Source organism: Pelodiscus sinensis, chromosome 23, assembly GCF_052426305.1.
Source record: "Pelodiscus sinensis isolate ZL-2025 chromosome 23, ASM5242630v1, whole genome shotgun sequence".
NCBI lineage: Eukaryota > Metazoa > Chordata > Testudines > Trionychidae > Pelodiscus > Pelodiscus sinensis.
Genome location: NC_143074.1, coordinates 2,262,691 through 2,279,658, shown reverse-complemented (window position 1 = coordinate 2,279,658; position 16,968 = coordinate 2,262,691). Strand labels below are relative to the sequence as shown.

Below are 16,968 nucleotides of genomic sequence, written 5' to 3'. Positions count from 1 at the left end.
GGTGCCCCAGGGAGCGGCTCTAAAAGGCTTCGTGCTGCTTCCGGCTTGTTTCTCCGGCCTGGTACCAAGGGCGCCAGGCGCCCGCCCGCCGGGGGAGGCCGCGTGTTACAGAAACCCAGGGGCTCCCCCGGCAGGAATTCAGGCTCATTCCACTCGCGCCCCGGCCCCGGCTCCTCTGCTCAAACTCTCTTGCTGTCCGATCTGCAGCTCTTACCCCCACCTCCCACGCCAGGCCCTGGGTCCCAGCTGGGCTCAGAATCCTTGCTGAGAGAGGGGAATGGGCCCCCCCAGGCGCGGGGTGTTAGACGGCAGGTCCCAGCCGCGAGGGAGCCGACGCGGCCGGACGTTTTCAATGACCCAGCCCAGCTCAGACAGCCGGGCACCGGGTCTCAGCCTGTCCTGGGAGCAAACAGCCCTTACCCCCTGCTGGGGAAACCGAGGCACGCATCGGCACCCTCCGGCTCTCGGCCACGTGTGCCAGCCTGGGCGTCTCCTGCCGCAGGGCGGCGCTCCAGGGATTGCACCAGGCCCGTGAGGAAGGAGCCGCGTGGCAGGCAGGGCGGCAGCCGTGGTGTCACTCAGCGGCGCAGGCTGCAGAGGAGGCAGACTGGTTATGCCGGCTGAGGCGCTCGCCCTCCCCGGGTATGGCAGAGGTGACGGGGAGGTGCTGCACCCGGGGGCCGCGGGGCAGGCAGGAGCCGGAGGGGGACACGCTCCCAGCCGGGCTCACGAAGCAGCAAGGCAGGTTCAAGGGGCTGGATGAGGGCACCCGGCCCCGAGCCTCCTGCCCCCTTGGCCCCCTTCGGGGGGGCTGAACCCCCTAGGCCCCTCCCGCCCAAGGTTCGTACCGAGACGCTGCTCTCCTGTCGGGGAGCTAGAGCAGAGTCCTGGGGGGGGGGGCCCTGTCCCACCTGGCTGCCCCCTCGCCTCCTCTCCCAGGCCTGTCAGAGGCCCCCCCACCGCGGGTTTGCAGGGTCAGCCCCACGACAGGCTGGGAAGCGCCACGGTCTGAGCCCAGGGTGAACTCTGGCCACGTGCTGCCTCGCTCCCCCCCCCCCAGTCGTGCCACGGCCTGTCCCAGGCCCCCTGCCCCTCAGCTCCCCTGCCCCAGGCTCCCCTGCCCCAAGCTCCCCTGCCCCAGGCCCCCCGACCCCCAGCTCCCCTGCCCCAGGCTCCCCCACTCTCAGCTCCCCCGCCCCTCAGCTCCGCTGCCCCAGGCCCCCCACTCTCAGCTCCCCCGCCCCTCAGCTCCGCTGCCCCCCACCGCGGCTGCCCCAGACCCGAGCTCTCAGCCCCCGGCCACCGGCTGACCCACTACGGGCCTCCTGGTGCTGCCACGGCCTTGCTTTGGCGAGCCCCCCCCCCCCCCCTTCTGCCCAGTCTCGCTGGTCAGGCAGCCTGACCTCCAGGCACCGAGCCGGCAAAGGAGCCGACGCTTCCAGGCCCTGACTCTGCCCCTCAGCCAGCAGGCGAGACCTGCCCTGGCCTCAGCCCTGCCAGCCGCGCTCTGGGGGCAGCTGGAGGCCCATCCCCTGGCTCCCGGGCTGCCAGGGGCCCGAGGCCCTGCCCACGGCGCAGTACCAGGCCTTGCAAACTGGGGGAACGTCAAGGCCGCTCCGTGGCGGTTTCTGGTGCTCGGGGCTGAGGAGAAAAGCTCAGACGCAGGGAGCCCGTCCCACGAGCCCGGCTTGTGATATCAGAGCCCCCGGCTCCGGCACACGGCTCCCTTCTCCCTCCTCTCGGTGCTTCGTTCCCCCTTCGCTCTCGCGTGCCATCGGGCTATGGCTCTCCGGGCCACGGTGGCAGCACGTGGCCTGAGGGCTGCTGCATGGGGCGGGTGTCGCCTGGTGGCCCTGACGCTCCAGAGAGCTCCTGGGGCTGTGCCCCCAAGGTGGGTGGCACCGGCGCTCCGGTGAGTTTCTGGGCAGGAACTGGGAGGAGAAGCCTTCCCGGCCGGCATGCTGCACCTCCCCGGGGAGGAATGCACTCGGAGGTGCGCCGGCACAGCTGCAAAGAGCCTGCCTGAGCCTGCGTTCGCAGGATCGCCTGCCCCCGCAGCAGCCGGCAGAGGATGGCCGAGCCCCCCAAGGTCCAGCTCTTTGTCAAGGTGAGAGCGGCTCCGGCGGGGACACGGCGCGGGGCTGGCTGGGGCTGTGGGCAGCACGGCGCTGGCCCGGAGGGAACCGCGTGTCACTAGCGAGTGGGACCAGCCCGGGCAGTGGGGACGGGGTGGGAATAATCTCGGAGCTGAGACCCAGCGCGGCAAAGGTGCAGCGGGCAGGAGCGTCCCGCAGCCGCTGCATGGAAATCACCTCCGGGCGCCCGGCCGTGGCTCCTCTGCCCCACGGACAGCGCCTGCCCCCGGCTTGGCCCGCGCCCACAGAGCAGGGTGGCCAGTGAGCCTGGGGGGCACCCAGGCACCTGGAGCTGAATTCCTGGGGCCCTGGGCGCTCAGCTGTTCTGAAAATGAGCCAGGGCGACTAGCCCAGAGGCCCCTCCCTCCGGCCTGGCCCAGGCTCGCTGCGCAGCGCTGGGGGGGGGGGGGGGCCTTCGCGCGGGAAGGCAACAGTCACTTGGGGCAAAAACGAAAATGAAAGTTTGGTGAATCAAAAAGCAAAAGTGGTTTCCCGCCAGAGCCGGGGCCACGGCTGGTTTCACGTCAGGGCGTCTCGTGCGTTTGCATTTTTTGAAAATAAAATTAGAGGAAATTTCTAAACAAAAAGTTAGAGTCAAAATATTGAAACTTTTTCATAGGGGGGGGGGGGTTGTGGGTTGGTTTGTTTGCTGGTTTTTACCAAAAAAATTTGCTGAAACTGACGTGAAAAAAGATTCTGGTGTCACCAAATCTGCATTTCTGGCTGAGAAAAAGTTTTGGTTGAAAAATGTTGCCCAGCCCTAGGGGAATGGAGGGTTCCTGGTATCTGGGCATATGCCCGGTGCAGTGGGGCGCGAGGGGCAGGGGGTATCTGGGTGCATGCCCGGTGCAGTGGGGCGCGAGGGGCAGGGGGTATCTGGGTGTATGCCCGGTGCAGTGGGGCACGAGGGGTTGGGGGTATCTGGGTGTATGCCCGGTGCAGTGGGGCGCGAGGGGCAGGGGGTGTCTGGGCGTATGCCCGGTGCAGTGGGGCGCGAGGGGCAGGGGGTGTCTGGGTGTATGCCCGGTGCAGTGGGGCGCGAGGGGCAGGGGGTGTCTGGGTGTATGCCCGGTGCAGTGGGGCGCGAGGGGCAGGGGGTATCTGGGTGCATGCCCGGTGCAGTGGGGCGCGAGGGGCAGGGGGTGTCTGGGTGCATGCCCGGTGCAGTGGGGCGCGAGGGGCAGGGGGTATCTGGGTGTATGCCCGGTGCAGTGGGGCGCGAGGGGCAGGGGGCGTCTGGGTGCATGCCCGGTGCAGTGGGGCGCGAGGGGCAGGGGGTGTCTGGGTGCATGCCCGGTGCAGGGGGGCGCGAGGGGCAGGGGGTGTCTGGGTGCATGCCCGGTGCAGGGGGGCGCGAGGGGCAGGGGGTATCTGGGCGTATGCCCGGTGCAGGGGGGCGCGAGGGGCAGGGGGTATCTGGGCGCATGCCCGGTGCAGTGGGGCGCGAGGGGTAGGGGGTGTCTGGGTGTATGCCCGGTGCAGTGGGGCGCGAGGGGCAGGGGGTATCTGGGTGTATGCCCGGTGCAGTGGGGCGCGAGGGGCAGGGGGTATCTGGGCGTATGCCCGGTGCAGTGGGGCGCGAGGGGCAGGGGGTGTCTGGGCGTATGCCCGGTGCAGGGGGGCGCGAGGGGCAGGGGGTATCGGGGTGCATGCCCGGTGGAGTGGGGCGCGAGGGGCAGGGGGTATCGGGGTGCATGCCCGGTGCAGGGGGGCGCGAGGGGCAGGGGGTATCGGGGCGTATGCCCGGTGCAGTGGGGCGCGAGGGGCAGGGGGTATCTGGGCGCATGCCCGGTGCAGTGGGGCGCGAGGGGCAGGGGGTATCGGGGTGCATGCCCGGTGCAGTGGGGCGCGAGGGGCAGGGGGTATCTGGGTGCATGCCCGGTGCAGTGGGGCGCGAGGGGCAGGGGGTATCGGGGTGCATGCCCGGTGCAGGGGGGCGCGAGGGGCAGGGGGTATCGGGGCGCATGCCCGGTGCAGGGGGGCGCGAGGGGCAGGGGGTATCGGGGTGCATGCCCGGTGCAGGGGGGCGCGAGGGGCAGGGGGTATCGGGGTGCATGCCCGGTGCAGGGGGGCGCGAGGGGCAGGGGGTATCGGGGTGCATGCCCGGTGCAGGGGGGCGCATTCCAGTGATCGCTGTTCTGCACCCCGGGGCTCCCTGGGAAGGGAACACTGGTCCTGACGACCCCACCTGTCCATGACTCTAGCAAAGCCTGGACCTTCCCTTTGCTGCCAGGCGCAGGGCCCTGGCCCCCGCCGCTCCCCCACCAGGCTCTGCAGCGGCCGTGTGCCCCTGTGGGGGGGGGGGGCAGGAGCCCAGGCCCCACTGCCCAAGCCCCGGAGCGTCACTTGAGTGAAGCCGCCTGCTGAGTTCCTGCTACACCGGAAGCCCCTCTCCCCTCCCCCCTCTCCCCCTCCCCTCCCCCCCCTCCCCGCCCCGCCCCCTCCCCCCCCCCCCCCCGCCCCCAGTTTCTGGCTGCCACCTGCCACCGCCAAGGCAGGAGGCCAATGTCCCGGGGTCGGCGGGGGGAGCGGCGCGCCCCTGCCCAGCCCCTACTGCAGGCAGCCCCCAAGCAAACAGAAGTTCTCAGCAGCCCCTGCCATCCAGGAGGCTCCCACCGTGTTGCGGACGTCAGCCGGCCCGGCTCTCCTCCTCCACTCCCCCCCACGGCCGTGCAGCCACCTCTGGGGCGGAACAGCGCGTGGCAGTCCCAGGCCTCGGTGTAGGGCCAGGAGGCGGCGGGGGGCTGTGGGGCTGGCAGGCCGACTGCGCCCTGCTGGAATTCGTGCTGCTGTGCCGCTCTCTGGCCCTGACGACTGCTGGCTGTGGGCTCGGTGGGATGCGGCTGGAGCGTCGTGTGAGCCTCAACGGCTGGGAGGTAGGAGCTGGGGCTGCTGTTTCTGCCACTGGGTGCTGTGTCACCTTGGGCAAGGCACGGCAGCTGCATGCCTCAGTTTCCCCAGCCATCAAATAAGGCCTAGCAATAAACACCTGCCTCCCCCAGGCAGCCCAGAGGTTTGAGTCAATAAGGGACTGTCCACACATTAGGCAACATGTTTGTGGTGCTTTTCCAGCCCCACCCACCTGGTAACATTGTGCAACACTGAAACAAACACACCCAACCCTTTGAGTGCTTGTGATTTGTGGCCGGCCCCGCGGCGGGGTGAAGCCCTTTGTGACTGTCCCAGGGAAGGTGCCCTCCACGGCTCAGCGCGCACGGATCTCACGTTCTGTACAGCTAGCCAGGGGCACCTCGACTGGTGTTACCCTTGGACGTCTCCTGCTCCTGCCGGAGTCCCACGTCCAGGTCGCCTGCACGGCCGTGGGGGACTGGCCCTGGGCCACTCGGAGGTTTGCACGTCGGGGGGTTACTGGGCTGGTTGATTTGCAGACTGGCCACAGAGGGGTCAATGGAGGGGATGAAATCACTGTGCAAAGCACCTTGGGGGCTACGGTTTAGCCTGCGGCAGGGCCCCCCGCAGGGCACCTTGCGTGCTGGATATTCTGCCTTTCTGCTCCCCGCAATGCGCAGTGACGGCCTCGCTGGCTCGAGGCCGCGTGTGCCGCACCGAACGCGACGGGCTCACGCCCAAGCACAACCCACTGGGGCTGGTGCGCGCCGCCTAGCGCGTGGCCTGTTGGCTGAGCTGGGGCAGCGCCGAACAAGAGGCATGACCCTTGAGCGGCGCGGCGAGGTGACCTGCCCGCCTGCAGCCCGCTCTGGGGCCCGCAATTCAGGGAGGAGGGTGACAGATCGGTGGGGACTCAGATAAGAGTCACCAGCCTCCAGGCTCAGCAAACCGGCCCTGACGGCGCCCAGTCTGTCCAGCTTAACCAGGCCGAGGGGTCACTTGGGCCCAGTTTATGACTGAACAGATCTGTGCCCCCGGCCGCATGCAGACTGGCCGTCAGGCACAGCCTTAAGGGGAGGGCACTGAGCCAGCGCAACAGCCCAGCTGGGTTGCTCCAAAAAGGGCTGGCTGGCTTCCCGGGGTTAGGGCCACCAATGGCTACGAGCCAGGTAGGGATGGGGCCCTGGCCTCTGGCTGCAGGTGGGTGACGGGAGGGCTCCCGGGAGGATGCCCTGTTGTGTTCTGGGCGCTGCGGGCAGGCAGGGCCCTGGGCCGGCTGCCCCGTTGGGCTGACCCAGTCTGGCCGCGCTGAGGTGGGGGCGTCTCCATCACCGGCCACGTTTGCACGGTGGGTGCTGAGCGCCACGGACCCAAACCGGAGCCCTGGGCAGACTGGAGCCACTTTGAGCCCGCAGGTGCTGCAGCTCTCCCCCTCCCCCCCCCCCCCTTGTCCAGCAGCTGCTGGCTCCCTCGCAGCTCTGCTCTGGGGAGTGCTTGGGGGCAGGGTCGTACCCCCGGGAGGCCCAGCGGCGGGCTCCCCACGATCCCCTCTGGCCTTGGAACCAGGGACCCGCTGGACACTGTTTCTCCGGCCACTGGCTGGCCCCTTGGCTAGTAGCGCCCAGGCCTGGTTCAGCCCCTGCTGAGCAGGGTGGGACCCGCTGGCTCTGCCGCCCCCCAGCACGTTTCTGCGCCTGGTCTTCGGGCTCCGCTTCGCCGGCTCCAGACCCAGCGAGAACTTGTCCCGGGCTGCTGGAGCCCTGGGTGTGACTAGGGGCCGGGCCTGACTGACCAGCTGCAACCAGCCCCCAGCATCCGCCCTGAGACTAGCGAGATGGGCCCATCTGCTCCGCACACGCTCCCTGGGCCTGGCCTGCCTGCGCCACCCTCAGCTGGGCCGAGGCTCCTGCCAGCCTGGCGCCCTGCCCGGCCAGGTGCAGTTTGTGCAGTGCTGTGCCAGCAGGGCACCTACCCCCCTGCCCTCGGCCAGCTCTGGGGGCTGGCGCCGAAACCTGAGCCTGGCGCCTCCTGGGAGCGCGGGCGCCGCTGGGTGGGCACCGCCAGGGCCACCGTGCCCACTCACCAGGCTCTGCGCTGTCCCCCCAGGCCAGCGACGACGGGGAGAGCATCGGGCACTGCCCCTTCTGCCAGCGCCTCGTCATGATTCTACTGCTCAAGGGGATCCCCTTTACTCTGACCACAGTGGACATGAAGCGGTGAGGCAGCCATGAGCCCATGGCCCAAGGGTGCCACCCCCCCACCCCTAACACCCTGCCAGCCCCCAACGCCTTCTCCTGGGGCGTCTGCCCGGCCGAGGCAAGGCTGCCCGCTCCCCGACTGCACAGAGCTGGGGGGCTGGGAACGTGGCTGCTGTCTGGTGGCATCAGGCTGCAACCCCACCGTGTGCCCCAGCAGCAGTGCCAAGGGAGCAGCGTCCGTCTGTCACATCCTGAGGGCAGCCCCTTGGCACGGCTGGGCTCCCGGGCACCCGCCCCCCGGCTGGAGGCTGGAGGGGGCCCCCCGCAGTTGGGCCGTTGGTGGGCAGGCTCTGTGTGGGGAGCAGCCCTGGGACTCTGCCATGGGCCTCGTGGGCAGCTGGGTCTGGCTCCTGCCGGGCAGCGCGAGCCAATAGCCGGCCACCGGCAGCCCGGCCGAGCCCCCTGCGGCACGCGGGCAGCAGCTGCCTGCGCCCCGGAGCAGGGTGCCCAGCGAGCCCCTTGGCCACGTCCCCGCCTCCCTGCAGGGCCCTGGACGTGCTGAAGGATTTTGCCCCAGGGGCCCAGCTGCCCGTGCTGCTGTACAACGGGGAGCCCAAAACGGACACCAACAAGATCGAGGAGTTCCTGGAGGAGACGCTGGGCCCCCCAAAGTAAGGGGGTCAGCCGGAGATGGGGGGCACAGTGAGCGCTCAGCCCCCCCAGGGGAGGCCGGGCGGGGGGGGCCTCAATCCGGAGGGGGGGTAAAGACGGGCGGCAAGGGGCCAGGCAGCCAGGTTGGGAGGGCAAAGCAGACACAGGTGGGACGGGACGGGGGGGGGGGAACCATGGATGAGGGAGGGGGAGGGGGCAAGGGAGGCGAGCCAGCAGGATGGGGGGAACTGGGGAGGGGGGAGGGGTCCAGGGAGGTGACCCAGCAGGGTGCTGTGGGGGGAAGGGCGGGTCTCAGGCATCCCAGGGAGCTTTGGGCCCAGGGCAAAGGGGCAGGGGTAGAGCTCCAGCCCCCCCCATCCCCCCTCATTCACTCTCCCTTTGCCCCCCCCCCCCCCAGCTTCCCCAGCCTGGCTCCCCGGTACGCGGCGTCCAGCACGGCCGGGATCGACGTCTTCCTCAAGTTCTCCGCCTTCGTCAAGAACCCGCAACCCGCCCAGGACGAGGGTGAGCGGCGACTGCTCAGGGGGAAAGTCGGGGGGGGCCCCGCTGCCCCCGCTGCCCCCGCCAGCGCCCTGGGCCTGTGCCCCCTCCCCTGCTGGGCTCCTGGAGGCCGGTGCGCTCCTGGCAGCACAAGGCCAGGCCCTCTCCCCTTGTCAGGCATCAGCTGGGGGCACGGGGGGGCTGGCAGTGGAGGGGCTCCCCTCCCCCCCCACACATGCTGCGCTGCCCCGCCCATGGCACCCAGTGAGGGGCTGGCCGGGGCCACAGGGCCCTGCTGGGGGGTTTACTCGGGCGCTGCCCCATCCTGGGGGGATGAGTGAATTTGGGGGTCTGGGATGGGCTCCAGCCACGGGCAACGTGCCGGCCCCCAGCCTCAGCGTGGGGATTGGGGAGTAGCGTGAGGAGTTATCCCCCCCCGGCAGGGGGCAGCTGTGCAGTGATGCTCTGTCCCCCCCCCAGCGCTGCAGAGGAACCTGCTCAAGGCCCTGCTGAAGCTGGACCGGTACCTGTGCACCCCCCTGGAGCACGAGCTGGGGCGGGACCCCGGACTCACCCTCTCCCCCCGCCGCTTCCTGGACGGCGACCAGCTCACCCTGCCCGACTGCAGCCTCCTGCCCAAGCTGAACATCGTCCAGGTGAGCGCGGGACCCCCCCCCGCCAGCCCTGCCTCCCCCAGCCATGTGGGACCCCCCCCCAGCCACGTGGGACCCCCCCGCCTGCCCCGCCTCCACTAGCCACGTGGGACCCCCCCCCCTGCCCCGCCTCCACTTGCCATGTGGGACCCCCCCCCAGCCACGTGGGACCCCCCCGCCTGCCCCGCCTCCACTAGCCACGTGGGACCCCCCCGCCAGCCCCGCCTCCCCCAGCCATGTGGGACCCCCCCGCCAGCCCCGCCTCCCCTAGCCATGTGGGACCCCCCAGCCACGTGGGACCCCCCCGCCTGCCCCGCCTCCACTAGCCACGTGGGACCCCCCCGCCAGCCCCGCCTCCCCTAGCCATGTGGGACCCCCCAGCCACGTGGGACCCCCCCGCCTGCCCCGCCTCCCCCAGCCACGTGGGACCCCCCCGCCAGCCCCGCCTCCCCCAGCCACGTGGGACCCCCCCTGCCAGCCCCGCCTCCCCTAGCCACGTGGGACCCCCCCGCCAGCCCCGCCTCCCCTAGCCATGTGGCACCCCCCGAGCCACGTGGGACCGCCCCTACTGCCATTCTCGCCTCCCCTAGCCATGTGGCACCCCCTCGCCTGCAGTCCCCCCAGCCACATGGGACCTCCCCCATTCAGCCCCATCCATGTGGGACACCCACAGCCCACCGGCCCAGTCAGAGGGTCCCCCTGCCACCACCAGCCCCTCCACCCCATCTAGGCAGTTCCTCCAGGGCCTTGCCCAGCCCCAGCCCCACACCATCACCAGCCCCTCCACCCTTACCCACGCCAGCCCCCCACAGCTACTGCCAGCTGTAGACAACCAGCCCCCAACCTGTATGGTCCCCCCGCCTCTAGCACCCCTGCACCCAATGCCCCCTTGTGACGGCGCGTTGGGGGTTCCCTGTCTCCTGCACCCCGAAATGGCACAAACAGACTGTACCAGCCAGTGGAATTGAGGGTGGTTTATTGCTCCTCCAGCACAGCGCAGCACAGATGTAATCTGGTTACAGGAACTGGGCTAGGATGCCTCAGGCCCCCTTGAGATGGGGGAGGCTGGGCCCCTAAACTCCAGCTCCTCTCCCTAGGCTGTCTCATCCATCCTCACAGACAGCCACCAACCAACTAACCCACTTCCAGCCCTGCCCCCCAGCCAGGGCCGCATTCACCTTCCTTTGTTCCTCTCCATGGGGGGTGTCTGGCCACTGGTTCAACCAGTTTGGCCTTACCTCTGCCTAGTGAGGTTTTCCCTGCTGGGTCTTGCTCCAGACAGCAGGGGTCACCACAGCCCAGCAAGTACCCCCACTACGTCACACCCCTCAACCACCAACATCCCCAACCACTGGTCCCCACCGGTACAGCCTCGCCCGGCCCCTACCGCCCCCGTTCTGCGATAGCCAGCGCCCCCGGGCCGGGGGGGGTTTCCCAGACATAGGAACAAATCCCAGCCCCCCAAGCCAGCTCTGCACATGGGGAGGGGCTGAGAGGGGGCCCAGAGGCAGGTGCGGTGGCTGAGGCAGGCCTGGCCCAGGCTGGGTCACACTGGGGGCAGGGGGGGGGGCGATAGCCGAGAGGGCAGGGACAAGTCAGGCTGAGGTGGCGGGGGGAGTCAGAGTGGGGAGGGGCGAGAGCAAACCCCAAGCTGTGGGGGAGCAGGGCACCCCAGGCCAGGCAGGCTAGTTGTGGGGGTAGGAGCTAATGGGGGTTGGCAGGTCAGTGGGGGTGCCGCGTGGGGCCGGCCCAGAGCCCTGTGGGGCAGGGGTGTGGGGCCTGGAGCAGGAGGGGGCGTGGGCCATGGGGACACGCTAGCCCGTCACCCCCGCTCTGTCCCCAGCTCGTGTGCCAACACTACCGGCAGCTGGGGATCCCGCGGGAGCTGCGCGGCGTCTGGCGCTACCTGGACAGCGCCCGCGAGGCCCAGGAGTTCACCTACAGCTGCCCCACCAGCACGGAGATCCTGCAGGCCTATCGCGCCGTGGCCCGGCCGCTCAAGTAGGCCCGGCCTGGGGCTGCCCTGCTCACGCTGCCTGGGCAGAGCGGGGCCTGAGGCTGCCATGCCCGGCCTGGCCCTAGGGCTGCCCGGGGCCCAGTTCTGAACCGGACGGTCCAGCGTTTGAGCTTCCTGTTTGGGACACAAAGGGAGACAATAGAACGAGCCAATAGAACGTCCCGTTTTCTCACTGGGATGGATGGATGCAGAGTGTGACGTCCTGTTGCACCCCCGGGCAGAGGGGCCCACGCTGGCACACCCCCCAGCTCCCTCCCCCTCCCCCCAGGACCAGCCCAGAGCCCTGTGGGGCAGGGGTGTGGGGCCTGGGGCAGGGGCTGGCTGGTGCAGTCAGGGCGGAGGCCGTGGCATCGCTCTGCCGATGTAGCTCTGCGCAGGGGCGGCAGCTGGACTCCAGCGGTGCCAGGCAGGGACGGGCAGGCAGCTCCTGGCTCCCAGCAGGTGATCCCCTCTGGCCAGTCCAGGAACGAGTTTGTCGCCCCCCCCCCACTTCTACGTGGGAAGGGAGGGGGCCTCCACGTGCCCGAGCCTTTACAGCTCAATAAATGCTCAGGCAGCCGGTGAGCGACCAGCCGGCCGTGGGGGCTCTTGTGCAAACCCCCCCTCCATGGCCACGTCCTCCCCCGGGCCCTGCAGAAAGCGTTGAGACCCACCCCGATCCTTGGCACCCTACAGCCGGCCCAGCCCTAGGCAGCCGCGGCTGGGCCCGGAGAGCAGGAGCTACCAGGAGAGCAGCAGAGCGGGCCGGAGCCGGGTTTATTGAGGGGAGGTTGTAGACACAGCGTGGAGTGAAAACCTGGGTGGCAAAGTCACTAGAGTCACTCCCGACCAGCACGGAGCCGCTGGAGCAGGGAGCCGCCGGGTAGCCCGGGGCTTTCGCTCGCTCTGGCGGGCGCAGCTAGAGCCACGAGGCGACTGCCCGGAGCCCAGGCCACGGCGTCCACGGCAGGCTCTGCTCCCCAGCCCAGGGCACGGCCGGCAGGAGGGTGCCCAGCCCGGCCGCTCCCCGGCTGTGGCTGAGCGGAGGGTCGGTGCTGGAAGAGGCTAGAACTTCACAGGCAAACACCAGTCGGCTCGTTAAAAAGCTTCGTTAAGGTGGCCACGGCGGCGGGCCCAACCCAGGCTGGGTCAGGAGTCTTCGAAATCCACCCCGCTCGGTGCCTTTTTACTGGGAGAGAAGGAGGGTTGCCAGCTTGCTAAAAACCAGACCCCCCCTCCCCAGCCTCCTGCTCCCTCCCTCCCAGCTCAACCCTCTCCAACCCCCCCCCCCCCCCCGCCAGGCTCCCTCAGATACGAGGCTGGGACAGAACCGCAGCCCTGACGTGGTGCCCGCTGTCCACCCACAGGGCAGGTAGGAGGCGACCCCCCCGAGCAGGGGCTGGCCCGGGCTGACAGAGCCTCCCCCGGGTCTGCAGTAATAAGGGATGGGGGGCCCAGTCCGCACGTCTGGCCAGAAACGGCCAACGGGGGTGGGGCTGAGTCGCTGCGGCACCAGGACAAGCCAACCGGGCAGCCCCCAGCCCTGGCACAAGCCCTCGGGATCCAGGCTGCCGGGCAGCGGAGCAGCCCATCCCCCCAGCCTGGCTCCAGGTGGCCACCGCAGGGCACTGGGCCGCCCGCAGGGACCAGAGCAGCTGGGAGAAAATACCTTTTGAATCCGGGGTTAATGAGGGACTCGCCTGGGCCTCGTCTCTTGGCCGCCAGCGCCGAGCCGCCTCCCCTGCTCTTCCCGGGGCTCAGCTCTGCTGGGAAGGGTGGGAGCCGGGGTCACAGCGCTGCCCCGGCCAGGCCCAAGCTCCTCGGGGGGCACCAGGCTGCATTGACTTGGCCTGGGAGCCAGACCCACCTGTGGGGTCCGTGTGTGTCCCCGAGCCACTGGGGCCACACCAAGCCGGGGCTTTGGGGCAGGCGGGTCCCAGTTCTGTCCCCGCGGTGGGTGCCTTGGGGAGCAGTAAGGGAGCTCCGGGCTGTCAACAGGATGATGGAGCAGCCCTGGCTGGAGAGCAGGATCGTTTGTGCCCAGCAACGTTCCCATGCCAGAGCCACGGGGAGGGACGCCAGAGCCACGCTGGCCCGTAGGGGACACGTCATGGGTGTCAGGCACGGCACGTGCCATGTGGCTGAGTTAGTGTCGCCATCGAAGGGGACTTCAATTCCCTGGAGCCGTGGCAGCCTGTGAGCCCGGCCTGGCACTAAGGCGGGGGGAGGGCAGGCAATTAACGGGGAGCCGTGGTGTCAAGTGCACGGTACGTGGCACAAACGGCAGCCCGGCCCCATCCGTACCTGGGATCAGCAGCCTTTGGCTCTTCTCCGGACTGCACGGCCCAGCAGCAGCAGCAGCGTCCTCTGCGGCTAAGAGAAGGCGACAGGGTCGGCCCCAGGGAGGCGCACACGGCCCAGGGCTCCCTGGTGCATGCAGTGGTTGGTCCCTCCCAGTGATGCTAGCACAGCTGGACTTGGAAACACCATGTGCCCCACGCGCAGCTCTCTCCTCCTAGGGCTGCCCCCCAGCCTGCCCTGGGTCACCCCCCAACGCCCAGGGCTGGAGCCGCTGTGCCAGACAGCTGGTGTGGGCACCCCGCCGTACTTACAGCCGGCACAGCGGGGATCGCCAGGCTGGTGCCTCCCATCCGCCTGCGCCCAGCCAGCAAACACCCCCAGGCCGTACCCTGCTGCAGCCAACCGAGGCTCCGGCAGGCCCTGGCTATGAGCCAATCCAGCAACAGCTCCTAGTATCGCCACCTCCCTCGCAGCACCAGCCGGAGGGCTGCCCCCCCCAGGCCTGCACACAGGAGAGACCCAGGGGATGCAAGTTGCCCCATTGCCCCAGACTCAGAGGGCTGCACAGCCCCCTCAGTACATGCCCCAGGCAGGCGCTGCCCCCCAGAGCTGGTCTTAGGGACATGCGAGCCAGGCGGTCGCCTGGGGCTGCCATTTTGAAGCGGCCGCTGACAGAGCCGGCCTTAGCGGTGGGGGGGGGGGGGGGGGGCGTGACTGCATTTCGGCCCCGACCCCTTTTTTTGGCTTGGCCTGGGGCCACTGATTGGTTAGGACTGGCCCTGCTGCCCCCCAGTGCGCTCCCCACACACCGGCTGGCCCAGCCTGGTTTTCCAAGCGCTGTTAACATTCACCTCCCTTGTAGATGGCCAAGGGGCAGCTTCCCTCCCCGGCAAGGGCCATAATGGGGAATCTGCCCTCGACCAGCCAGGAGGGGGCAGCAAATAGGACTTGCCCCTCCCCCACTTGCCCCTCCCCCACTGCCAAGACAAAAATCACACACACACACACACACACACACTCGCGCGCACACACACGCACTCGCACGCACACGCACGCGCACACACACACGCACACACATGCACACGCAGTACCTGCCAGGCGTTTCTCCAGGCTGCTGACACACCCCACTAAGCCAAACATCAGGGCCTCCAGCTGTTTCCTGGCTTCAGAGCAGGGCAGCTTGAACAGGTCGAAGGTCAAGCTCCAGGTTCCTTCCTTCAGCTGCAAGGTGGCCTTGCTGTCCTGCACCGTCAGGGTAATGGCTCGGCGCTCAGAGGCTTCTCTGCGCAGGGAGACAACGCAGAGACACAGGCGCTTCCAGCCCCGCCCGAGCCCCGCTGATTCCTTCCCGAGGGGGGGGGGGCTCACCCCAGCGCTCACCTGAACCTGCTGCTGTAATCGCCAGGAGACATCCCACTCTGGGCCGCCTGAAAGAGAGAGACCCCAGAGCCAGGCTCACACAGGGCCTGATGCTGCTGTGCCACGTGCAGCTCCCGACACCAGTGAGCACAGGTGCAAAGCACGTGCGGATTGGACACCGGTGTGAGCAGCCACGCGAGGTGCAGGCCACGGGCAAACCAGGCCCTGGATGTAGAGGGGCATTTCAAGGCACCTCGATCCAGCACAGAGAGGAGGGGTCCTTCCTCCGGAAAAAGGGATCGTTAGCGACGAGACGGCTGCTGGGCCGGGGGATCTCGCAGACAGCAAGCTCCCGGCTGGGGCACACGCAGGGCGCAGTTACAGCCGCCTGCACCACTACACACGCGGGCCTTATCTCGAAGCAAAGTTTTCCCGGTGTTAAATTCCAGCCACTGGTTCTTGTGCCTTTCTCCACTGGGGAGGAAGAGCACTTCCGTACCTGCTTTTAATCCCCCATTTAGGTACCTATGCATAGCTCTGGGCAGATTCAGTAGATTTCACATAAAGCCATGAAAAAATATTTCCATGGGTAACAATCAAAGTTTAGAGATGGGCCAAGTAAGAAAAGTGTCACCTGAGAACTTACTTTGGGTATGTTGACATGTGACACTGACAATTTGTGTTTTGTTTTAAAGTTTAACTTTTTTACTCAGCATCAGGCATTAAACAGTGTTTGGCCTTCACTAATGTCCCACCAGTGAAAATGTAAATACATGAACATCTTTTTTTAAAAATGCTTAAAAATAAACCCTGATATTATCCATCAACATTATAAAAATTAACATTGAATTTTGCCAAGCCTACTTTGACAGCCACAATAAATATCAATTATTGCTCCTAAAGGTTTGGAGAACGACCCTTTAAACTTCAGAGTTATCATTAGAGATTTCCACTCTGGGCTGATGATTTTTTCTGGTTTTCAGACCAATTGGGATGTTTTTAAATGGGCCAAACTGCTGTTTTTTAACCCATGGCTTTTAAAACCTGCTCTCTCATAATTTATATGGAAAGTTGAACACACCTTTGCCCCCTCCCCCCCCAAGTTTGCAGGTCCCCTATAAGAGCGTGGTGCCCGCTGCGACTAGCATCTCAGCCAGCCAGGTATTACCTACATGTTCTTCCAGCTTCTCCGGGCTGAAATCGGTGCTCCAGACTTCACTCGCGTTGGTCACGCTGGAGAGCGAAGAGACGAAGCTAAAGGGCTGTTTCCACCTGACGTCCATGTGCAGAAGGCACCGCAGCAGCCTAGGGGCTTTGCCAGCAGCAGCTCCACAATCCCACCCATCCCGGCCCCCTCGGGCCCGTTACTCGGCAGCGCTGGCCCAAGGGGGGAAGTGCTGGGAGAGGGCCCAAGGGGGCCCAGGGCCTGGTGCAGGCTATGAGGGAGGGGGAGCTGCAGGAGCCGGGGACGGTTCCAAAGCGAGGGCAGGGGGCAGGCGCTGGCACCATGGGCACAGGGCACCAGAAAAGCTTCCCCCTGGGGAAAACCTCCCAGGCCACGTGGGGCAGTGACGGGACTGCTCCCCCCTGCCTAGTGCCCGGCCCCTCGTGCCCCCCCCCCCGGGGCACAGGAGCCCCCCAGCCCTTTATGCCCCCCCACCCAGCCCAAGAGCCCTCAGCCCCTCGTGCCCCCCACTACCAAGGCTGTGGAACCCCGGCCCCCTCGTGCTGCCCCCGCCCGGGAGCGCGGACCCCGGGGCAGAGCTCGCTCGCCGGACGGGGGGGGGGGTCGGGGGGGCTCTGGCTGGCTCCCCGCCCCCCCCGCACCTACTAGAGGTTGAAGCCGCCGCTCGGCGGGGCGCAGTAGCTCAGGTAGCGGCGGGCCCCGTGGCTCACGGGGCAGAAGGGGCCCGCGGGCTCCGCCATCCCGGCTCGGCTCGGGCCAGGAAGCCCGGCTCGGGGCGGGGCGGGGCGGGCGCTTAAAGGGGCGGGCGGCGAGGCTGAGCCTAGAGGGGCGGGTTCCGCGTCTCCTGCCGAATGGAAACCGGTTCCGTTCCGGATTGAACCCGGCCGAGCGTGGGGAGCGATCGCACAACCCCACCCCCGACACACCGACCCCGGACACACACACACCGCCCCGCCCCCCCCCCACACACACCCCGGGCCGGCTGGCGGCGGTAGCAGCAGGAGCCGGGTTCGCGGCCATGGGGGGCTGGAGCTGGGGCTGGGGCTGCCCCGTGGCCGCCGAGCACCCGGTGGGTGGATCGGGGGGCTCGGATCGGGGCCGGGCGAGGCGCACGGTCCCAGGACTCGCTGTTCAGCCG

General features: G+C 68.1%; 2 protein-coding genes across 3 annotated transcripts; one reads left to right on the top strand and one right to left on the bottom strand.

Annotated features, from left to right (window-relative positions):
* The first annotated feature begins 1,757 nt into the window (after positions 1-1,757).
* On the top strand, positions 1,758-11,162 carry CLIC3 (CLIC family member 3). Its single transcript, XM_075905140.2, has 6 exons — positions 1,758-2,107; positions 7,092-7,201; positions 7,729-7,854; positions 8,253-8,359; positions 8,816-8,991; positions 10,832-11,162. The coding sequence occupies exons 1-6, from the start codon at positions 2,072-2,074 to the stop codon at positions 10,991-10,993; spliced, it is 717 nt and encodes a 238-aa protein (XP_075761255.2). The 5' UTR covers positions 1,758-2,071; the 3' UTR covers positions 10,994-11,162.
* A 574-nt stretch (positions 11,163-11,736) lies between these two features.
* On the bottom strand, positions 11,737-16,721 carry PAXX (PAXX non-homologous end joining factor). Of its 2 annotated transcripts, none has more exons than XM_089772961.1 (7): positions 16,476-16,721; positions 15,817-15,877; positions 14,666-14,712; positions 14,377-14,567; positions 13,289-13,357; positions 12,654-12,750; positions 11,737-12,173 (listed from the first exon to the last, which is right to left on the bottom strand). In XM_089772961.1, exons 1-7 carry the CDS (start codon positions 16,568-16,570, stop codon positions 12,134-12,136), a joined length of 600 nt encoding a protein of 199 aa, XP_089629087.1. In that variant the 5' UTR covers positions 16,571-16,721; the 3' UTR covers positions 11,737-12,133. The 2 variants fall into 2 exon arrangements, with proteins under 2 accessions (XP_089629087.1, XP_075761256.2); XM_075905141.2 differs by having other exon boundaries at positions 12,654-12,747; positions 16,476-16,711.
* Positions 16,722-16,968: the final 247 nt, after the last annotated feature.